Here is a 25,018-nt window from a genome sequence, read left to right as displayed (position 1 = left end):
GAATACAGGTGTGAATTCTTTGGGAGACGTGGGCATCGTGTCATCATTAAGCCCGCATTAAGGTGTCAGAGGGGGTTGACCCAGTTTTTGCCTGAGCGTGTTGTTTCTGAATTGCACCAAGATAATGAGTTTGATCAGACTGGGAGGACCTCGTTTAGCACGCTTAATCCACACCTCGATTAACAGCCGTCGTCAACAGGTCGTCAAAAGCACTAAATTCCTTGGTGTCCGAGATGCACCAGATGTTGAGTTTGATTCTTCTGAGCTTCTCCAACAAATTTGCTGCATGTTGGACGACAGTTATGTTACACATATTGTAACAAACTAACCATGATTTAATCAATCAAATGGTCCTTTAGCGTGACTGTTGTTAAAATTCACTGGATTAATGTCAGAGTTCAGTCTTCATCCTGTGTATCCAGGTAGTTGTTGTTCTGAAGTGGTGATCAAAAAGTTGTGGAAATGGATCCATATAGATGAAAAACATTATCATCAGCGGTGAATTCAACATTTCAGTAACAATTAAAATAAAAATTGACTGGATTAATCTCAGAGTTCAACATTGATTAAATAAAATTAAAGTTTTAAACTTTACAGGTTTTATTTTCTCATCCAATTAATGAAAAATACAACTTTTGGTTGAGCCCTAGCTGAAACCATATAATCCAAATTTGATGCCCTCATTGGTTGAGTCAGTTCAATTGAAGCTGATAGTTGACTGTTGATTAAAGATATTTTCAGCTATTGTCTGTTATCTGTTTCAGTGGTATTGATTAACCTTGGAATGGTGATTGTTTGGTTTTAATTAACAAAGGACCATCAGCACTTGTCCAAACTGCATTTGTGTGAATAAAATAAATGACAACCAACATTCAAAAACACAAAAATGAGCACTTTTATTGATTTCATCATGTTCCTGTTTCCATCAGTGGTTTATTCAAAAAAAACTAGCTATAACAAGTTTATGATCTTACAATAAAGACACTTAAGTCATTTTCCTCAGCCTGTGCTTTTCTGGGTCAACTTCCTGTTTCACGTTTGACCCACTCACCCGTGTCACAGCAATAGAACATGAAAATTTAAGCTTTTTAACTTTTTTAGCAAAGAATTTAACTCAGGAAAATAAACCCTGTGTAGCCTTAATTCAGCTTTTAACATGTTTAGTGTTACTAACAAAGAAAAGATCCACAGACATGAATTGGGCCGAAACAAAAGAAAAAGTCCTTTATGGGGCAGGCTTGTTGGAGATCAGGCGGGGCTCATTTAACCCTTCTGATTCACACCTTGATTACCAGCTTGAAACCTGTGACCCTAAAAACAAAGACAAGCTCAACGACTCTCAGGACCACACCAACCATAAAATTAAACAACAGTTTGTCCCATTTTTGGAAAACATCTTTTGCTCCTGGAGTAAAATAAAACAAATACTATAAAGATTAGTTTCATGTGGTTTGAGCGACTTCCTGTATCTGTCCTTGTGGCAGCAGAGTTAGAGAAAGTGTGCAGCAGATTAGTTTGAATTTCAAACACAATTTGTCTAAATGTTGAAAAAGCCTGAATATTTAAATACTGTTTAAGTCTTCTTTGATCTTTTATTTCACAGTCTGACTTACACTGCAGCTGCCATCTTGTTTTTAAAAATGACTGCCCTCCAGGAAAAATAAAATACATATATTTGTATTACACGAACATTGCCAAGTCATTTACTGGCTAATAACTTATATTTATCAATTACATTTAGTACATTTAGGACCTCTGAAGGGTAACATCCTCTAGTGTCTCAAAAATGTTTTTACTTGCTGGTTTGACACAACCTGAGCTGTGATCTGATGAATGTTAACATTCAGTTCAACCTTTGTCCCATTTATCTACATTATATTTCATCCATATGCACAATGAAACAAATTGTTTATGCATTTCTCATTTTACTCAATCCATTTCCTGCTCCCTTTAAATACTCTAAAGACACGCCTTCTTAATACAGACTGGCTTATAAAAGAGCTGCAATTGAGGCAGGCTTCCTCTTTACTGGGAAAACAAGATGGTCACCAACCTGCAAAACACTTTGTTACATAAATGCTTCCCAACACAGTGACTCAGTTGTTTTTATCATATCTAAATGTAAGCTTTTTATATCAGAGAGGTTTACAGGGGGGAAAGTGATCATTCAAAATATGAATTTGAAGCATTTTGTTTTTATTTAAAAAAAAGGAAAAAGTCAAAATTGTTGCATGTAAATGAAGTCATCCTGAGCACTGTAAAATGTTTGTTGTTTGATACCAGGAAGTGGAGAATGTGCATGAATCCATGAAAATCTTGATTAAAACAGAATCCAACCACAATGAATTTAGTTTGTTTTTTCCGCCAGCTTCTGTGAAATCTGTTGCACTGTTCATTTTCCAGCTAACTTTTTGCAGCTTTCTCAGAATTCAGATCCACGTTCAATTTTTCAAAAGCTGTTATTTCTCTTCTATAAATGACACATTTAACATGTTTGAAAAAAATGTCCTCAATATTTCACCTCGACATCTTTAAAATGCCCTAACTGGTAAGGACTGTGCTTCAAGTGCAGCATTTACAGCCACCACCTTTGAAAAGTAGTAACTATACTTTAATAGACGTGCTTCATTTAATAAAGCTTTAAGTCACATTTGAACGATTTTTTTGATATAATAGTGCCCTCTGCTGGATGATCTGCACACTCTTACCGTTTCCACACAGTTGTTTTTAAAGTTTTTGACATTATTTTCATTGTTTTTCAGCTTGTTTTGTTTTGGGAACCATAAAATAAAATTGTTTGAGCTCCTTGTCTGGTCTTACCAACAACTCTACAAGTAAAACTAAACATACAGTTAGTAATGATCCAGGAGATATGTTAAAAATCTACACAACACAGTTATTTCAATGTTCCATGAAAGAATGTGTAAATCTACACAGAGTATAGTAATCCTGTTCAGCTGGATATGAGGAGGTCAGGGATGAATGTGTTGTGTAGTCTTAATAATGTTAAAGCAATAGTGTGATCACAATACTGATAACTGGGAGGCTTAAAAACGAGCTCTCAGAAATATTGTAACATCGAGTAAGTAAATGCATGTATTTGGAAACATATACTTCTAAAAATACTTTTATTGCACCATGTTCATTCACTCATGAGCTGCTGTAAGATGAGTCAAATGGCTGAATTGCCAACTCAGCATGCAGTCAAGTTCTATAGTCTTGCTAATGACCTACTAGGTGTGTTGCAACAGGGACACATGGAAAAGTTGCAGGACAGCGGCCCTCGAGGACTGGAGTTTGAGACCCCTGCCGTACGGTGTTCATGCAGTTTTCTACCCCACAGTTACAGCATGTCTGACTGCCTGTTCAGCATATGCAAAAATATATGATGAGTTTAAGCATGTGATGACAAACATTATGGTGTTTGTCATCACATGTCACAGACATCTGGATGATCATTTGGAATAAACAAGAAACTAAAAACTTGTTGCTTCATCTTTTACCGTTATTATTATTATTATTATTATTATTGATCTTATTTTACATTTTTCATTGTTAGGCATTAGGTTTATTTTTTTTTCCTTCCAACTTCTTTCCCTCTTCCATGTTACTGTGTCAGCTTGTCAGCATCTATTTGGGGTTGGGAGCGGAACAGAAAGTAAGGAAATCCAAAGTACCATTTAAACCAGGAGAGGTTCTTATATTTCAGAAGAAGGGATTAATTCAAAAGAAATGAATTTACACAGGTGTTGTCGAGTTTGGCGGGCCACTCAAGCGGCCCTACTACGCACAAAAGAGAACAACAAACGCATCGCAGATCGGTTCCCTGTGCAACTGTGACTGAGCAAGAAGAGTGGTGGAGAAAAGAGGAGCTGTTTGTGTGTGGAAACCCCCTCCCCTGGACTCCGGCCCCTTTCACTCCTGGACCCTGGAACCCTGGCCCTTTCCCCCAAACACCTTTGTATATATATTGCACTGTGGCAGATCACTGTAAATAAATTCACTCTTGTTCGAAAGGAGTTTGTGGTCTGCGCTTGAGTCTGTCCCTCTACTCCTCTTCAGTTCGCCTCAACATAAGCTCATCATATTCTATGATATGATTTACTCTCAGGTGTTTGACGAGGTTAGTGGTGCTGCCACAACACCCCACTGTCTTGCCACATGTATCGCAAACCGCGTCTTAGCTGTTTGTGGAGGATCCTGGTGTTATTTGTCTCTCAGAAACAGTTCATCACTTCCCTTCAACTCATTCATGTTAACTAAAAGGTAAACCTGTTTCTCCATCACAGCTCTGATGATTCAGTAAGGACATCTCCTGGTTTCATCTTCATGTTTCCCTCTCATCACATAACCAAACCGATATCATGACCAGCAGGTTTACAGCTGTGGCTCCAGCAAACATCAGCTGATACTAGAAATTAATATTAAATAAATTCTAACAACAGCTGATCAAGCTTAAAAGTGCTGCTGTTGTTTAGCGCGACATCCGCTGGTTTCCTCTTTCTGGCGCAAAGTGGGCGATAAATAAACAAGAGAGAAAAGCCGATCAGCTGATCATTGATCAGTTTCATGACTGAAGTAGAAACAGGAGAGGGAGGGTGAGAGGATGAGAGAAGAAGAGGCAGCTGTGCAGCGTAAACACAGAATAACTCCAGCTTTGTGTCTTTTTCATTGTAGCTGAAGTCCGGGACAAACTGTTCCTTTTCACCTAAATACGAAACGCGTAATATTTTCTCTGAATACGAGACGATTCCGTTTTTTACGGGATGGTTGGCAACTCTAATAATTAACCTTATGAACAAAATAAAGTTCAACATCAGTAACCAAAGCAGACGTGACGCCAGACCACCAACCTCTGACTCTCTCCCCCACCGATGTAGGAGCGGTGCTGAGCAGGATCAATGTCCACAAGGCTGCAGGTCCCGATGGCATCCCCGGGCGTGTTCTCAGAGCGTGTCCTGGGGAGCTTGCAGGAGTGCTCACAGACATATTCAATCTGTCCTTGGCCCACGCTGTGGTACCGGCCTGCTTCAAATCCACCTCCATCGTCCCGATACCCAAAAACTCCAACCCATCTTGCCTCAATGACTACCGCCCAGTAGCACTCACCCCCATCATCACTAAGTGTTTAGAGCAGCTGGTCCTAGCACACTTCAAATCCTGTCTCCCCCCCACCCTGGACCCCCACCAATTTGCATACCGCCAGAACAGGAGCACAGAGGATGCAGTCTCCATCGCACTGCACTCTGTCCTCTCACACCTGGACAACAACACCACCTACGCCAGAATGCTGTTTATAGACTTCAGTTCAGCATTCAATACAACCCTCCCCTCACAACTCATCAGGAAACTGACAGACCTGGGCATCAGTTCCCTCAAATGGTTACTGGACTTCCTGACCAACCGCCCCCAACATGTCCGGCTGGATAACCGCTGCTCATCTACAATCACGATGAACACCGGTGTACCACAAGGCTGTGTGATGAGCCCTTTCCTCTACTCCCTCTTCACCCACGACTGCAGACCTGCTGATGGTTCCAACACCATCATTAAGTTTGCAGATGACACCACGGTGATTGGCCTCATCAGTGACAACGATGAGGCCGCCTACAGGGAGGAGGTGGATCGTCTGGCTGAGTGGTGCGACAGAAACAACCTGCTGCTTAACACCGAGAAGACCAAGGAGCTCATCGTGGACTACAGGAGGAATGCTGACCCACATCCACCCATCCACATTAAGTGGACGGCTGTGGAGCGTGTGAGCAGCTTCAAGTTCCTGGGAGTCCACATCTCCGAGGATCTCACCTGGACGACCAACTACTCCAAGCTGGTCAAGAAGGCTCACCAGCGCCTCTTCTTCTTGAGGACTCTGAGGAAGAACCACCTGTCCTCAGACATCCTGGTGAACTTCTATCGTTGCACCATCGAGAGCATCCTGACCAACTGTATAACAGTCTGGTACGGGAACTGCTGTGCCTCGGACCGGAAGGCGTTGCAGAGGGTCGTGAAAACTGCCCAGCGCATCGCCGGAGCACCACTCCCTGCCATAAAGGACATCTACAGGAAGCGGTGTCTGAAAAGGGCTGGGAAAATCATCAAAGACCCCAGTCACCCATCACATGGACTCTTCACCCTCCTGCCCTCTGGGAGGCGCTACAGGAGCCGCCGGACTAAGACCACCAGGTACCGGAACAGCTTCTTCCCCACAGCTGTCAGACTCTTGAACTCTGCCTCCTGACATCTGACCCACGTTAACACATGGACTGGACATACACACACCACAACCACCTACACACACACACAATGGACAACTGTACCCTCAAACACACAATAATAACATGGACTGAACCACCACTCACAACCACTAGCACTTTATATAGCCTCTGTAAGAATTATATCTTGAGCTTGTGAAAGATAGACTGAGAGAGAAAGAAAGCAGAATAATTTCTGATCATTCTTTTTCATGTCCACAGGCCTCAACATCCAGGGAGAAACCCATGACAGCACGGAGGACTCATGCCCTGAAGCTTTACAGGAAGTTCCTGGAGCTGTTTCAGGAAGGAGGGAATCATTACGGGACGAAGGTCTGACACAGTCTGACTTACACTGCAGCTGCCATCTTGTTTTTAAAAATGGCTGCCCTCCAGGAAAAGTAACATACCTGTATTTAGTTTGTTTGCACAACCAAAAAGCAAAAACTCAGAAGACCTTTAAGACCTTTAAATAATGCATATTTAGGACCTCTGAAATTCAACATCCTCTAGTTTCTCAAAAAATGTTTTCCTTGCTGCTTTAACACAGCCTCACCTGTGATCTGATAAATGTTAAGATTCAGTTCAACCTTTGTCCCATTTATCCACATTATATTTCATAGATATGAACAATAAAACAAATTGTTTTTATTAAACAGACAAATTTTATACATAGTACATACAATTTGCAAATTGACAGAAATCCATGAGAATTAATTGTCAAAGTTGCCATTAAAGTCAAGCATCAATCCTTGCTCATATTTTTGTTATTGTACTTTTATGTTTAGCTGTGACTAACTGAACACATTTGTGTCCTGCTTTGAATGAAAGGGTCCATTTCTCATTTTAATCAGCTTTTCAGTCAGGTCCCAATTAGGCATTCTTTAATTGTTAATAGGTAAATATGAGGGTTGGGATCAAAATGTTGTGTTCCCTCTCTGTCTCTCCGTTTCTGCTCTTCAGGAATAATACTGATATTTTATGGAACAGCAAAACTGAGATGAACTTTTCTTTTTTAATATCCTCACACAGATCGACCCATAATTGAAATTGGAGCGATTTTCGTCTACTTCGTTTTTTTCTTTTCTTCTCTCAGTCAAAACATAACCACGATATTCAAATATCAAAATGGAGCTGTTAGTGTGACCTTGTCGGTGTCAGACTTCAGTAAGACAAAGCCTCACACAGCCTGCAGAAAATAATGAGCAATTCGCGCAGTTACTTTGCTACAGAGAGAAAAAGAGCGAGGGACAACAACGTCACATTAGAAAGGTATAGTAATCATCCACTATTTTCAGTTGCAGATGATAAAGAATTCAGAAATCATGCAGGCCCATATGACAGAGAATGTGCATCTTCTTTTTGTTTTAATATTTTAATTTGTATTTAATTGTGTTGTGGTTTGCAGTGTTTTGTGTTGTTTCACGTTAAATTTGTTTAAAAGGAAAAAGCTGAAAATTTAAATAGTTAAAAGTTTAAAATGTAAATAGTTGTTTTTTGTATTATATGATTTATTTATTACATTTTATGTGGAGTGAATAAATAAAGTATATTTATGGTGGCCCTTAGAGACAAAGCACGTACAAACTCCTAAGCATGTACAAACTCCAAAACGCGTAAAAACTCCAAAACGCGTAAAAACTCAGACGCACTTACAAACCCCGAAGCATGTACAAACTCCAAAACACGTAAAAACTCAGAAGCACGTACAAACTCCAAAACACGTAAAACCTCAGAAGCACGTACAAACTCAGAATCACGTACAAAAGACAACAGAAGTGCTCCAGGATGCTAGGGCGCAGTGTTGAGCTTTTGTTACCTAGTGGCTACACAAGCCAGAAAGTATCAACAACCGGATTTGGTGTGTGGTAGTAACAGGTAAATGAACTTTTTTTTTAAATTATTTGAATAAATATGAGTGCTTGTCTATAAATACACAAACAATACACACATGCTTTCAATTGTGTAATTTAAGTGATCTGGGTAGCTCTGTTTTGGAAGTTCAGTTAACGCTAGAAATGTGTTTTGGAGTTTGTACGTGCTTTTTGGAGTTTGTATGTGCTTTAGAGTTTGTACGTGTTTTGTCTCTAGGGGCCATATATAAACATATATAAATAAAACCACTTTTTTTACATTAGTAATTCCTTTTCTGCATAATTTTATATTATTGTTAATGATAAATTAATTAAAGCAACAAAACAACCCGAAGAGCCGGTTCGGAGCCGAAAGAGCCGGCTCTTTTTAGTGAGCCGAGCCGAAAGAGCCGGATCTCTAAAAAGAGCCGGAAATCCCATCACTACTGCTCAGTAACATTCAATATTTATTATTTACTGTTACTTGTGGTTATGTTGGTTGTTGCTGTGGATGCGGATGTGCTCATGTGTACGCCGCTGCTTTGCGCTGCGTTTGGCTGGGAATTGTTGAAATTAAATGTTTACATCTTTGTATATGAATCACATGAATTAGCGCACTGTACATCACCCAAAGAAATTTCTACTTACTAAATCTGGACCTGGATATCAGCTTCACACCAGCCATTCGTAGTGTTATAAGTCTACTTCACGATCTTCTGAAGAGTCCTGAGTGTTTGGTGACTTCTGAGTGACTTTTAAGTTTAAACAATACTCTGGCACGGAAAAGGTTACGGCTTTCTTTGGACTTTTATATCCCTGAAAAAATGCTTCCTCTCTCTCACAGAATCTGTTGATTTCGGAGCCTTGAATTGGTTCAAAGGCCTTGACTGTCTTACTCGCCACATATTGACAAAAATATTCGTTTTGATTTATTTTATTATTATTATCGATATTACAATATTTCTCTGACTGTAATAGCTCGTTTTTAAGCCTCCCAGTTATCAGTATTGTGATCACACTATTGCTTTAATATTATTGAGACTACACAACACATTCATTCCTGACCTCCACATATCCAGCTGAACAGGATTACTATACTCTGTGTAGATTTACACATTCTTTCATGGAACATTGAAATAACTGTGTTGTGTAGATTTTTAACATATCTCCTGGATCATTACTAACTGTATGTTTAGTTTTACTTGTAGAGTTGTTGGTAAGACCAGACAAGGAGCTCAAACAATTTCATTTTATGGTTCCCAAAACAAAACAAGCCGAAAAACAATGAAAATAATGTCAAAAACTTTTAAAAACAACTGCGTGGAAACGGTAAGAGTGTGCAGATCATCCAGCAGAGGGCACCATTATATCAAAAAATCGTTCAAATGTGACTTAAAGCTTTATTAAATGAAGCACGTCTATTAAAGTATAGTTACTACTTTTCAAAGGTGGTGGCTGTAAATGCTGCACTTGAAGCACAGTCCTTACCAGTTAGGGCATTTTAAAGATCTCGAGGTGAAATATTGAGGAATTTTTTCAAACTTGCTAAATGTGTCATTTATAGAAGAGAAATAACAGCTTTTGAAAAATTGAATGTTGATCTGAATTCTGAGAAAGCTGCAAAAAGTTAGCTGGAAAATGAACAGTGCAACAGATTTCACAGAAGCTGGCGGAAAAAAAACAAACTAAATTCATTGTGGTTGGATTCTGTTTTAATCAAGATTTTCATGGATTCATGCACATTCTCCACTTCCTGGTATCAAACAACAAACATTTTACAGTGCTCAGGATGACTTCATTTACATGCAACAATTTTGACTTTTTCCTTTTTTAAAAACAAAAACAAAATGCTTCAAATTCATATTTTGAATGATCACTTTCCCCCCTGTAAACCTCTCTGATATAAAAAGCTTACATTTAGATATGATAAAAATAACTGAGTCACTGACTCAAAGCAAATAACTATAAAATATGATACAAAATAAGCAGCCCGAGCATCTTCAGGTCATGGTGTTGCTCACAGTCCCATCACAGAGGGAAGCACAGCAGCACCTGTGGAAGGAGAGTGCTTTCAGTCCACTCAGACGGACCATCTTGCATCCGAATCCGGGACTTTCCAGTTCAGCTGGAAGCCTTTGTCGTAGACTTCGTAGAGCACCTTCGTCACGTAATGATTCCCTCCTTCCTGATACAGCTCCAGGTACTTCCTGTAAAGCTTCAGGGCCGTGCATGAGTCCTCCGTGCTGTCGTGGGTTTCTCCCTGGATGTTGAGGCCTGTGGACATGAAAAAAAGGTCAGGAATGATTCAAATGAAAGTGTTCAGCTTCAGATTACAGTGTGGATATGAGGAATTAACACGTACGCTTTAGTGCATGAACTCAAAAAAGCCTCTAAATACTTTGTTGTTCAGATTTAATTCCAAGATGGGTTTGATGACAACTAAAACATCATGAACTATACTGACTTCAGTAACATGAGCGGATTATCCAGTTTACATATTTGGATCCTAATCCCTCTCACAGTAATAATGTGATTTAATTCGATTACAGACTCATATTTGGATTATTTGGATTTGAGTTTGTTTTTTGTTTTTTTGTTTCTACTAACTTACCAAGAAAATACCAAGCAAGGAATTTCAGAGAAATCATCCTCTTGTAGGGCAATCGGAAGAGGTGGACGGTGTCAATAACTTGATCTTTGGGAACCTTAAGAAAAAAAATAAAAAACATTAAAATCAAAGCACATCTATAAAAAACACATCTCTAAACTACATGAACTAATTTGAAATTTAAAACTGATGAAATAACGTACCACTAAATTAATGACACGAAAGTCATTCTGCAGGCCGTGGCCGACGAAGCGAACTCCTGCATCGATGAGGAAGCGTAGCTTCAGGTAGGTCGACTTCAGCGTGGTCACGTGCTTAGATGATACTGTGGCATCCAGGTCTCCAGGTTCGATTCCAGAGTATTTTGTCAAATAGTCGACCACCTGGAAGAACAAATTGACAAGTTAGCGGGTGGATCCTTGAAACATTATATATTCATTCTTTTAGGTCATCGTGGTCTTTTCTCTCTGCAGCTTCTCACCTGCTCCTGAGTGGAGATGTAGTCATCGATAAAGGGGACCCCCTCGTTGGGCCCCTGACCCCTCACACAGGTGATCCTGGCCACAGACATCTGACTGGGCATGATGGTCGATTTGGTGCCGCCGCTATGCAGCACTGCTTCCTCCTGCAAACGCACATATTCAGGGGTCAATTTTGTTTTAAATACTTGAGTCAGATTAGCTGAACTACTGAAAATATGTACTAGGAATATTGAAAATTGTTTTTAATCCTATATTATAATTAATGATGCCAGACTTACCTCACTGAGCTTTACAAACTCAGCGTCCAGCCCCACCAGGTCACCAGCCTGCGGCATCTCACTGACTGTGAGTGGGATGAAAGTGGCGTCTGTCTTGCTCTGCTTCTCAGTCCGATATAAGTCGGATTTGACTTCAGACTGATTGTGCTGACACTCACTGCGGAGGTCGTATTTGGTGTGGTAGTTTCTCTTGGCGTAACACAGGATGGCTGGCACTTTCCAGCTCACATCAAACTGTGCAGCCTCAGTCTGAAAACAAAAGGAGAAACATTTTTAAATGACTGCACACATTAAAGTTAGCATGAATAAACAAGCAGGAATCTTATCTAGGATCCTTACCTTCTCAATCGGCTCAATGAGGAAGTCATTGAAGAGGTACCACTGCTGGCGAGAGACTCCCTGAAATAATAAAATCATTTTGAATGTTAAAAATTAAACTTTTTGTAGTCAGCAGATGTCAAACTTTTCTTATCTAAGCGTCACTCACCTCTTTTCTTTGATGGTAGGTCTCACCCACTTTGATGTGTGCGACCAGATTACCACCCGTGCCAGCGTCCAGGATGTGCGGCACCGTGACCACTAAGTCATACAGAGAAGCTCCCTCCGCCTGTTCAGCAGCACTTAACTAGTAACAGAAAGTGCAAATAATTGTAAGATAAACTTTTTCATTTCACAAAAGTTGAGAAATTCATGTGTTACAGAAACAAAAACACTAAAACCAACCTATAGTTCAATATCTACAGATTAGTGTAATAATGTTTTATATTATATATATATTATATATAAATATTGCTCCTGGAAATATGGTTTTAATTTTGAAGTCAAATTTTAACTTGGTGATGAAAAGTTACTCAATTATTTCTTCAAGTGCAAAGATCAGCTGAAAATCTAAAGTCCTCACCTCCTCGCCCTCAGGCCAGCTGCTGATCTCCAGTCTCTGACTTTTGCTGAGGGACATCTTGAGAGTGGCGGGGATCCACACGTGACGCTGATCCTGATCTGTCTTCTGCATGGATTTGTTGAAGGCGTACTATAAAAACAGAAACATGGGCAATCATGTAAATAATGAACACATAAATCATTAGTTTCTCTGTTTCTTTTAACTGTATTTAAACACGGTGAATCAGTCACTTACCTCGGCCTGAACCTTCCAGAATTCGGCCTCTTTGCTGCTGTTCACCTCACAGTTTATCACCAAAACATCTGGGAGACGTCGAATGTTGCGTGTCTGCACCTACAGTGTAACACAAAGAAATGATTACCCTGCACAAAAGGTAACAATCAACCATAAATGATTTGTCATTATGAGTGAATGAAAGCTGTAACTCACTGTGGGCTGATACTTGTCACAGTTTCCACACCATGTGTGAGATCTCTGCTGCAGGCAGATGCTTTTCTTCAAGATCTCAGCAAAGTCGTGCTCCTTTATTCTTTTTCCTGAAGTGTCAAAGTACAATGAATATCAGTGTACATCAAATCAAGCAGATATTTCCCTCTGCTCATTCAAAAACTAAATTAATTCAAACCATTATGTAATCATTAATAGTTCAAGCTTCAAAGACAGAGTAATTCACAGTCACAGATATCCATGCTCTCAGTGCTCTCAGACTCACCTTGAGAGTCGGGGTAATGCATGTTGAACAGCGACATGAGGGAGGAGTGGACTGTTTCTATGCCACAGAGACACAGGCTGCGGTTCTCAACGTCAGAACAAAACAGCTCTCTAATGACAGAGTCGCCAGAGGAGCCCAGAGAACTGCAACACAAACACAAATCACAGTTTCAGAAACCAGAAGGAAAACTCTGCATTTATAAACAAACATAATGATAAGACTGGGACAGTGTCCAGTAAGAATGCAGGTCAACAACGATGTGTTTTACCTGCTCCTGGTCGTCCTGTAGGCCCGTGGATCCTCCTGCTCCTGTGTCTCCTGGAAGAGCTGGTAGAGGATGAAGTGATTCCATCTCTGTATTAAGCGACCTAGCTCGACTGTTCCTGTCGTCTCCTCACAGTTTGAGAGGATCAGGCCCATCTCTTTGGCTTCAGGGACGTTTCGAAGTGCTCTGAGGAAGTTGCTGGCCTTAAGGAAGAAGACATTAGAGGTTACTTTGGGCAGTCACAACAAAATGAGATTTCAAAGTAAGAGCCTTGCAATCCCCAACAGATTGAAAAAAAAAGAAAGAAAGAAACTTACCTGACATGGATCTCCTTGTGACAAATCCAACATGTGGAAGAGGAAGCCGAGTTCACAAGCCAAACAAAACTCCTTGTGGCACAAATGATTCTGAACAAGGCAGCGAACTGGCTCCAGGAAGTATAACACCTAAGATGCAAACATAAAAGACCCATGGAACATTTGACAAATTGTCTCATATTAAAAATTAAATGTACACATTGTGAAACTTCAGCTTCTTACCTGGATCATGCAGTTACAGTAGGCGTTGGGAATCTGCGGCTCCAGGCCAGCAAACAAGGTCCTGTTGTAATGTTTGAAGTCAAAATCTTCCCGTCCACGTTTAGAGTATTTAATTGTCACCTGAAGCACAACAAACACATCTTTGTCACATGTTTTGGAAATCAAAGCTTGTAGCAACACTCTAGAAATTGTTACATATCATAATTAACTGTATCTCTATGAACACCAGGGTGAAACATAGCAAGTCCAACCTTTCTGTACTTTTCGGGAACAGTGTGAAGGAGCGGCTCTTCATCACTCTCTGCTGGAGATTCAGGGACGTGGTTGTAATAACCAGGTGTCCCTTCTTTATTTGCAAGGACCTGCAAACAACAAACAGGGGAAAAAACTTAAAATACACCACGTGGAGATGGGTTTAACTTTTTTTGTAAATTTATTACAATATTGTAAAAATGACAGTTTAAAAGAGCAACAAGTTTTTTACATACCTGGTTACAGGGGCAGGCGTAAGGATTTTCCACATAACTGTTGAAGCCAACAGTTTCAATAGTTTGTGGGATTTCTGGGTCCATCCCAGGAGCCCATCTGTTGAAAAGAAACATGTTTTAGATGGAAACCTTTAATGGGAACTACATGAGACTCTAATTTTGAGAACTGCTTTTAAAATATTGAGCAAACCATTTATATCAACTGGGGAAGACTCGACATTATCTTACAAACTTTTATTGAATCTGACAACAATATTTATGAACGCTCTAATGCAAACTCTTCAGTCTCGTTAGTGATTGTGTTACCTTGAGCTGGGTGTAGCCTGGGCAGTGGGGATGGGAGAGCAGGGCTGCAGGTTATGATTCCAGGTCAGCTGAGGCTGTGCATCCACAACGCAGGGCTCTCTGGAGTAGACGTTAAACATAACGTCCCGAGTATCGGACCAGAGACGCACACATCCCCCCGAATCTCCAAAGGCTAAGGCTTGTTTGCTGGATGAGACCTCAAAACTTGTGAGAAAGTGGCCATTTGTGTTGACGTGGAAAATATCCGCCACGTTGGCGAGGCCAGTGGGCTCACAGAACTGACACTCACCTGGAAAAAGACACAGAATGCAGGCAGTTATAGCAAAGCCACAAATCACACAAAGAAATTGTGTGTCACATTTTTTGGCCAAACATAGTAAGACTATGCTACAGAAAACTGGACTAAAGAATCCTGTAGCCAGCTTCATACCTGTCTGTGAGATGATTGCGAGCCGTGACGTGTAGGTAGGAATGAAGCGCACGAAGAAGGGATCCACATGCACCCAAAGGGGGGTTGCAGCTCGCATCATGCGGAGGTCATACACCATGAGGAAACGTTCATTCAGCCCTCGGCTGGAGAACCCATTCACAGCCAAAAGGTTTCCGTGAACATCAAAGTCTGACAGGCCGCCAGGAAATGCGTCAAACTTTTGTGTCCTAAATGTGCGCAAGTCTCGAAGGGTCACCTGTTATCAGCAGAGGGTCAGTGTTAGAGAGATATAAACCAAACCTCATCAAACTGATGCAATCAGGGGATACTTACTTTGCCAGAAGGGTGCCCAAAGACGAAGAAACGATTGGTCTGACGCATTATTGTCACTCCAGGTGCCTCCACTGTGAACTGGAAGGACAATCGAGACAGCAGACAGTCAGACACTCGCTGTGAAGTCAGTTGTATGATGTGCCAGTGGTGTAAGCATAGATAGTTGTGGATTTTGATAAACATAAGCCTGGTGTCTTACTTTTTGAGTTTCTTGAAGTGTGTTCATGTCAACTTCAACCACATAGTTTTGTAATCCCCCCATGAGCAGCATGTTATCAGTCATGAGGAGACTGTGCATATCAGCTCCTTCTTCCATCCTGCAAAGCACCAAAAATTGCCATTAATTCAATAACATAAGGAATAATTTCACAGCTTCAGGTCATCAACAGTCAATGTAACACTTACCGATAATCAAACATGACGAGGCCTCCACGAGTGTAACATCTGAGGTTGCACTCAGAAAGGAACAGCACGCCTGTGTCCAAACTCTGCATGTGTCTGATGGCATCAGTTGTATGCACTTGGAAAGAAGAGTAGCGTGCCATCGTAGGTCCAAGGAAGGATTTTACATGACCCTAAGAGAAGAGCACAAATATTATTAAACAGTGCAAAGTTTAAGGTGAATGTAGAAGAAACAAACTCTGCTGAAGCATCATTTTGGCTCTTACCGTGTAGTTTCCCATCCAGAGCATTTCCCGCTGCAGGTCAAAATGTGTTGCAGTGACGGGGATGCCAGCTTCTGAAACTTTACTGTGCAGCTCAGAAAAAATCCCCTTCCTTACGTGCACAGGTTTAGGAACGGTCACAGCCAGCTCCTGTGTGTACATTCTCACGTCTTGGTGGAGGTTTGGATTCAGATATGAGTTCATGGTGGGCTCCAGTCCCCCAGGAGTCCACTGAGGAGACCAGTGAGGAGTCCAGTGAAGAGAGTTCATAGTCCTGTGATGGTTGGCCCAGTATTCACCTAATCTTTTGTTGAGAGCTTCAAAAATCTTCTTGAGTTCAGCTAAATCAGCCTGCAGAGGAACTGGAACTTCTGTAAATAGTAGTACTTGCAGGTTTAATCTTGATCTCTTGAAATGAAGAAAACTGGAGTCCAGATCTAAAGTCTGATGGAGAGAGCCACGTATTTAACCTCCACTGGGATTCAAGGCGGTCCTAAGAGTCGTTGACTGTCCCTGCATTAAACGTTAGGCTCACAGGTTTCAGGGTCTGAATCAAGGTGGGTGTGGCTGAGTTTACATGAATACAGGTGTGAATTCTTTGGGAGACGTGGGCATCGTGTCATCATTAAGCCCGCATTAAGGTGTCAGAGGGGGGTTGACCCAGTTTTTGCCTGAGCGTGTTGTTTCTGAATTGCACCAAGATAATGAGTTTGATCAGACTGGGAGGACCTCGTTTAGCACGCTTAATCCACACCTCGATTAACAGCCGTCGTCAACAGGTCGTCAAAAGCACCAAATTCCTTGGTGTCCGAGATGCACCAGATGTTGAGTTTGATTCTTCTGAGCTTCTCCAACAAATTTGCTGCATGTTGGACGACAGTTATGTTACACATATTGTAACAAACTAACCAATTTAATTGTTAACCTATTAACAATTAAAGAATGCCTAATTGGGACCTGACTGAAAAGCTGATTAAAATGAGAAATGGACCCTTTCATTCAAAGCAGGACACAAATGTGTTCAGTTAGTCACAGCTAAACATAAAAGTACAATAACAAAAATATGAGCAAGGATTGATGCTTGACTTTAATGGCAACTTTGACAATTAATTCTCATGGATTTCTGTCAATTTGCAAATTGTATGTACTATGTATAAAATTTGTCTGTTTAATAAAAACAATTTGTTTTATTGTTCATATCTATGAAATATAATGTGGATAAATGGGACAAAGGTTGAACTGAATCTTAACATTTATCAGATCACAGGTGAGGCTGTGTTAAAGCAGCAAGGAAAACATTTTTTGAGAAACTAGAGGATGTTGAATTTCAGAGGTCCTAAATATGCTTTATTTAAAGGTCTTCTGAGTTTTTGCTTTTTGGTTGTGCAAACAAACTAAATACAGGTATGTTACTTTTCCTGGAGGGCAGCCATTTTTAAAAACAAGATGGCAGCTGCAGTGTAAGTCAGACTGTGTCAGACCTTCGTCCCGTAATGATTCCCTCCTTCCTGAAACAGCTCCAGGAACTTCCTGTAAAGCTTCAGGGCCGTGCATGAGTCCTCCGTGCTGTCATGGGTTTCTCCCTGGATGTTGAGGCCTGTGGACATGAAAAAGAATGATCAGAAATTATTCTGCTTTCTTTCTCTCTCAGTCTATCTTTCACAAGCTCAAGATATAATTCTTACAGAGGCTATATAAAGTGCTAGTGGTTGTGAGTGGTGGTTGTGAGTGGTGGTTGTGAGTGGTGGTTCAGTCCATGTTATTATTGTGTGTTTGAGGGTACAGTTGTCCATTGTGTGTGTGTGTAGGTGGTTGTGGTGTGTGTATGTCCAGTCCATGTGTTAACGTGGGTCAGATGTCAGGAGGCAGAGTTCAAGAGTCTGACAGCTGTGGGGAAGAAGCTGTTCCGGTACCTGGTGGTCTTAGTCCGGCGGCTCCTGTAGCGCCTCCCAGAGGGCAGGAGGGTGAAGAGTCCATGTGATGGGTGACTGGGGTCTTTGATGATTTTCCCAGCCCTTTTCAGACACCGCTTCCTGTAGATGTCCTTTATGGCAGGGAGTGGTGCTCCGGCGATGCGCTGGGCAGTTTTCACGACCCTCTGTAACGCCTTCCGGTCCGAGGCAGAGCAGTTCCCGTACCAGACTGTTATACAGTTGGTCAGGATGCTCTCGATGGTGCAACGATAGAAGTTCACCAGGATGTCTGAGGACAGGTGGTTCTTCCTCAGAGTCCTCAAGAAGAAGAGGCGCTGGTGAGCCTTCTTGACCAGCTTGGAGTAGTTGGTCGTCCAGGTGAGATCCTCGGAGATGTGGACTCCCAGGAACTTGAAGCTGCTCACACGCTCCACAGCCGTCCACTTAATGTGGATGGGTGGATGTGGGTCAGCATTCCTCCTGTAGTCCACGATGAGCTCCTTGGTCTTCTCGGTGTTAAGCAGCAGGTTGTTTCTGTCGCACCACTCAGCCAGACGATCCACCTCCTCCCTGTAGGCGGCCTCATCGTTGTCACTGATGAGGCCAATCACCGTGGTGTCATCTGCAAACTTAATGATGGTGTTGGAACCATCAGCAGGTCTGCAGTCGTGGGTGAAGAGGGAGTAGAGGAAAGGGCTCATCACACAGCCTTGTGGTACACCGGTGTTCATCGTGATTGTAGATGAGCAGCGGTTATCCAGCCGGACATGTTGGGGGCGGTTGGTCAGGAAGTCCAGTAACCATTTGAGGGAACTGATGCCCAGGTCTGTCAGTTTCCTGATGAGTTGTGAGGGGAGGGTTGTATTGAATGCTGAACTGAAGTCTATAAACAGCATTCTGGCGTAGGTGGTGTTGTTGTCCAGGTGTGAGAGGACAGAGTGCAGTGCGATGGAGACTGCATCCTCTGTGCTCCTGTTCTGGCGGTATGCGAATTGGTGGGGGTCCAGGGTGGGGGGGAGACAGGATTTGAAGTGTGCTAGGACCAGCTGCTCTAAACACTTAGTGATGATGGGGGTGAGTGCTACTGGGCGGTAGTCATTGAGGCAAGATGGGTTGGAGTTTTTGGGTATCGGGACGATGGAGGTGGATTTGAAGCAGGCCGGTACCACAGCGTGGGCCAAGGACAGATTGAATATGTCTGTGAGCACTCCTGCAAGCTCCCCAGGACACGCTCTGAGAACACGCCCGGGGATGCCATCGGGACCTGCAGCCTTGTGGACATTGATCCTGCTCAGCACCGCTCCTACATCGGTGGGGGAGAGAGTCAGAGGTTGGTGGTCTGGCGTCACGTCTGCTTTGGTTACTGATGTTGAACTTTATTTTGTTCATAAGGTTAATTATTAGAGTTGCCAACCATCCCGTAAAAAACGGAATCGTCTCGTATTCAGAGAAAATATTACGCGTTTCGTATTTAGGTGAAAAGGAACAGTTTGTCCCGGACTTCAGCTACAATGAAAAAGACACAAAGCTGGAGTTATTCTGTGTCTTTGCTGCACAGCTGCCTCTTCTTCTCTCATCCTCTCACCCTCCCTCTCCTGTTTCTACTTCAGTCATGAAACTGATCAATGATCAGCTGATCGGCTTTTCTCTCTTGTTTATTTATCGCCCACTTTGCGCCAGAAAGAGGAGACCAGCGGATGTCGCGCTAAACAACAGCAGCACTTTTAAGCTTGATCAGCTGTTGTTAGAATTTATTTAATATTCATTTCTAGTATCAGCTGATGTTTGCTGGAGCCACAGCTGTAAACCTGCTGGTCATGATATCGGTTTGGTTATGTGATGAGAGGGAAACATGAAGACGAAACCAGGAGATGTCCTTACTGAATCATCAGAGCTGTGATGGAGAAACAGGTTTACCTTTTAGTTAACATGAATGAGTTGAAGGGAAGTGATGAACTGTTTCTGAGAGACAAATAACACCAGGATCCTTTTCTAAGTAGCTGACAGCTGGTAACTGTGCAGGGGCGGGTCTAGCAAAGTGTTGCCAGGGGGGCAGGTAGGGCATTAACAGGGAGAGGGGGGCACAAGGAAATACTTTCTTATTCTCATTTAAAATGTCTCACTTTTAAAAAAATAATTATCTGAGTCTTGCAACAAACAATTGATAGATTGATACATATATACCATCAGAACAGTGTACATCACTGTCACAACAGTGTTTATTTTCATTCAAAGGCTTTATGATTTTTGCTATAATGGTGGGCCGGTCTCTAGTCAAAATGCCCGGGACGATTTTTTTGTCCCAGTCCAGCTCTGTATGCAGCTCATCTTCAGTCTGGTGTTACCTACATCTTCCTATTCAGAAGGCAGAATTTCCGAGTTCTGAGTACAATCGAAAGCACCACGACTGCAGTTTTTGTGTTGGATGTAAAAAGCAGGCTAGGATAGAATCAGGCGTGGGATTTCTCTCGTGGAAATGTGCACATTATTTTTTCCTTTCTATTGGTAGGTGGCACAGTGCACTTGTGGCAAGTAAGCAAGCTAGAAGACTGGCAATCTTGCTGGGTATCCAGTTACAGAAGCAACACATTAACAAGAGAATTCTGAGTAAAACCAAAGTTACTTTCCCTAGTAACAAGTTACTCTGAAAGTAACGAGTAACTTGAAGTAACTGAGTTACTTTTGATAGAAGTAACTAGTAATGTAACTAAGTTACTAATTTAAAGTAACTTACCCAACACTGGACACTACTCATGTCAGCACTTATATTTCTGACCTCGTGTTATAATCGATTAAACGCGATCTCCTCCCTTTTGCCCCCATTTTTGATGTTGTGGGTACAAATGATCAGGCATGACATTCTCATAATAAATCAGATAAAATACTGCAAATAATTAATCCTGCATTTGTGTGATTGAAATGTGTGTGCAATGACACCGTTTTAAAGATTTGGCCTAAATGATCGTGGCTCAAGAGTTGGGAGTTCGCCTTGTAATCAGAAGGTTGCTGGTTCGAGCCCCGGCTTGGACAGTCTCGGTCGTTGTGTCCTTGGGCAAGACACTTCACCCGTTACCTACTGGTGGTGGTCAGAGGGCCCGGTGGCGCCAGTGTCCGGCAGCCTCGCCTCTGTCAGTGCGCCCCAGGGTGGCTGTGGCTACAATGTAGCTGCCATCACCAGTGTGTGAATGTGTGTGTGGATGACTGGTTGTGTAAAGCGCTTTGGGGTCCTTACGGACTAGAAAAGCACTATACAAATACAGACCATTTACCATAATGAGCAGATAAATATTTTTGAAATCTGGGCGTATTTCCAGGCACTAAGTGTATTCTTGACTATCATACAGCTCACACAATTAGAACATTGCATAACATTTTTTTTTCCATCAGTTTTCAAATCCAAAAAATACATTGTAGCTGCAGTGATTCCTTAATTAGTCAATGATTAGAGTTCAATTCGGCTGGGAAATATTAACTGCTGTTTTTGAGAAGTAGTGTTTTTAACACAGGAAACATAAAAAGAAAATATGAGAGAGAAAAGATGGACGTTCAGCTTTAGAACTTTTCTGCTCTGGTTCAAAAACGTCCTCCTGTTGGAGCAGTTTAACTGCAGCAAACCAAAGGTGAACACGGTGCACACGGGCAGAAAATAGATTTGTTTGTTAAAGTCACAACCTTTGGTTTAAGGTTCACTAGGAAACTGAAGTTCCTGGTTTATTGGAAACCACAGTATATATTAACCACAACCAAGTACTTTATTGACAGATATGACAGTGAACAGTGAGAAAATATACATAACACTGTTTTGTTATATTTTTTGCATGTATCAGAGACCTGATTAAATACTGCATAGGTCACTATCAGCATAAAGATTTCAATGTGTTGGTGACTGCATAAAACACAAGTTAGCATCAGAGAATATAAGGACATGGTTTAGCTAGCAATCATTTTTGCAAGCCAGAATTTTATAGTTAGCTAATTTAGTTGGCTAATTTACCAGCCACATAAGCCCTGGGAGTTTTTGTGTTTCAATAACATTAAAACCAAATGAAGGTTCCTCCATTATTCAAATTCCTACTGATGCTAAATAGAGTTGACCCTGATAGATAAATTCCATGGACTGTTCCCTTTCATGAGTGAGTGATATTGGTTTTTGGTGTCTTCTCCCTGTCGTATGATGAGGGTAGAGCTGTACATTTTAGTTAGAACATGGTTTATCATATTTAGGTTGAAACTAACTTGCTAAATTCATGTGAACTTCTAACTCCACTGAACTTGGTGAAGTCCTTATTGTAACACCTCTGAGAACAGCTGCACATTGAAAGACCATTTTTAACTCTCAGAGGTGCCTCAGTTGGTTTGACTGTGGGGACTGAAGGAGCATCTGGATCTGGAAACTTCTAACAACATCAAACAAACAAAGCACTTGACAGCAGTCAGACACTTTTCTTTTTCCCTGCCATGTTTTCTTTACAGCCCAGGTTTTACTGCTCAGGAAAAATAACTCTAAGGGGAAGCCTTTGTTACTCAGTGAGAAGTCAAGACTAGGGTTATTTTTTAAGCTCATTTAAAATACCTGCTGTACAGGCTATAAAAAAATGTACATTTATGATCACTATATCAACAAACATGCACAGAAATACACAATAAAAACATAACAGTCAATAAAACAGCTGAAACAGCTAAAGCTGAAAGCCAGTCAGAGTAAACTAATTTCTAACAGAGTCTTAAAATGATCAGACAGCTCTTATGTTAATCGGGGAGGTTATCCTAAAGATTAGTGGCAGCCACCAAAAAGACTCTGCCACCATGTTCACTAGATACTAGACATATTTCTTTGGCTGAATGTGATTGTGCTGCTGATTTTTGCTGGATGTTTCACAGATGTGCTGAGCAGGCTTACTTTGACTTAAGCTACCACTGTACTGATTCTTTGGTAAGTGTTGTGTTTCCAGGTGCTGAATTGTACTATATGCTGTTTAGCCAACAGAAAGCTGAATTTCATTTAAAATACACTTAATGACAAGAGATACTTGACTGTTGATTTGGTTTACCATTAATAATCCTGGAAGTTAGACGACCTCTGGAAGGTGGACTAGCTTTAGATGAAAACCATACTCAGGTCTCTCCACTGATGCTTATTTTTAACAGTGGACGTCTTTCAGGATCTCTCTCCACCAACCAACATGGAATCTACTGCCTTCATCAGATGCTGCTCTCCACATAGTTTCATTTGCCTTTCATGATAAAAGTGACCACTCCATGAGAACCATGAAATACTCTTCAGCGTGTGACACAAATTTCCCTCTTGAATTCACAATGTGTAGTTTCATAAGCATTATATGTCTAAATGATGTAACACAGATACTCATTTTTTCTTAAGTTAGGAAGATAAGTGAAAAAGACCAAACAATTGATCCAGGGCAGGCAAAGGCTCTTCCATGCTCACGAACAAGAGAGTGTAAGGTGAAGATAAGGGTTATTTGAAATCAGCAAAGCTTCCAGAAGAGCTTGTGAAAGATAGAGTGAGAGAGAAAGAAAGGAGAATAATTTCTGATCATTCTTTTTCATGTCCACAGGCCTCAACATCCAGGGAGAAACCCATGACAGCACGGAGGACTCATGCACGGCCCTGAAGCTTTACAGGAAGTTCCTGGAGCTGTATCAGGAAGGAGGGAATCATTATGGGACGAAGGTCTGACACAGTCTGACTTACACTGCAGCTGCCATCTTGTTTTTAAAAATGGCTGCCCTCCAGGAAAAGTAACATACCTGTATTTAGTTTGTTTGCACAACCAAAAAGCAAATTTGTTAATAGGTAAATATGAGGGTTGGGATCAAAATGTTGTTCTCCCTCTCTGTCTCTCCGTTTCTGCTCTTCAGAAATAATACTGATATTTTATGGAACAGCAAAACTGAGATGAACTTTTCTTTTTTAATATCCTCACACAGATCGACCCATAATTGAAATTGGAGCGATTTTCGTCTACTTTGTTTTTTTTTCTTCTCTCAGTCAAAACATAACCACGATATTCAAATATCAAAATGGAGCTGTTAGTGTGACCTTGTCGGTGTCAGACTTCAGTAAGACACAGCCTCACACAGCCTGCAGAAAATAATGAGCAATTCGCGCAGTTACTTTGCTACAGAGAGAAAAAGAGCGAGGGACAACAACGTCACATTAGAAAGGTATAGCAATCATCCACTATTTTCAGTTGCAGATGATAAAGGATTCAGAAATCATGCAGGCCCATATGACAGAGAATGTGCATCTTCTTTTTGTTTTAATATTTTAATTTATATTTAATTGTGTTGTGGTTTGCAGTGTTTTGTGTTGTTTCACGTTAAATTTGTTTAAAAGGAAAAAGCTGAAAATTTAAATAGTTAAAAGTTTAAAATGTAAATAGTTGTTTTTTGTATTATATGATTTATTTATTACATTTTATGTGGAGTGAATAAATAAAGTATATTTATGGTGGCCCTTAGAGACAAAGCACGTACAAACTCCAAAACACGTACAAACCCCGAAGCATGTACAAACTCCAAAACACGTAAAAACTCAGAAGCACGTACAAACTCCAAAACACGTAAAACCTCAGAAGCACGTACAAACTCAGAATCACGTACAAAAGACAACAGAAGTGCTCCAGGATGCTAGGGCGCAGTGTTGAGCTTTTGTTACCTAGTGGCTACACAAGCCAGAAAGTATCAACAACCGGATTTGGTGTGTGGTAGTAACAGGTAAATGAACTTTTTTTTTTTAATTATTTGAATAAATATGAGTGCTTGTCTATAAATACACAAACAATACACACATGCTTTCAATTGTGTAATTTAAGTGATCTGGGTAGCTCTGTTTTGGAAGTTCAGTTAACGCTAGAAATGTGTTTTGGAGTTTGTACGTGCTTTTTGGAGTTTGTATGTGCTTTAGAGTTTGTACGTGTTTTGTCTCTAGGGGCCATATATAAACATATATAAATAAAACCACTTTTTTTAC

General features: G+C 41.1%; 1 protein-coding gene across 1 annotated transcript; it reads right to left on the bottom strand.

Annotated features, from left to right (window-relative positions):
* Positions 1–9,759: 9,759 nt before the first annotated feature.
* Positions 9,760–16,483, bottom strand: LOC146364774 (PAN2-PAN3 deadenylation complex catalytic subunit PAN2-like). The gene is made up of 22 exons (XM_084917234.1): positions 16,115–16,483; positions 15,852–16,021; positions 15,646–15,763; positions 15,447–15,524; positions 15,114–15,369; positions 14,684–14,972; positions 14,363–14,474; positions 14,141–14,251; positions 13,890–14,009; positions 13,668–13,796; positions 13,354–13,553; positions 13,086–13,228; positions 12,803–12,909; positions 12,608–12,706; positions 12,374–12,502; positions 11,960–12,097; positions 11,812–11,871; positions 11,473–11,721; positions 11,194–11,337; positions 10,916–11,095; positions 10,716–10,809; positions 9,760–10,378 (listed from the first exon to the last, which is right to left on the bottom strand). Exons 1-22 carry the CDS (start codon positions 16,379–16,381, stop codon positions 10,185–10,187), a joined length of 3,387 nt encoding a protein of 1,128 aa, XP_084773360.1. The 5' UTR covers positions 16,382–16,483; the 3' UTR covers positions 9,760–10,184.
* Between the last annotated feature and the right edge of the window lie 8,535 nt (positions 16,484–25,018).

This window comes from Perissodus microlepis, chromosome 20, assembly GCF_051167445.1.
Source record: "Perissodus microlepis isolate ML-2025 ecotype Zambia chromosome 20, ASM5116744v1, whole genome shotgun sequence".
Classification (NCBI taxonomy): Eukaryota; Metazoa; Chordata; class Actinopteri; order Cichliformes; family Cichlidae; genus Perissodus; species Perissodus microlepis.
Note: the sequence above shows the minus strand (reverse complement) of the source record. Positions and strands in the feature narration are given on the sequence as shown.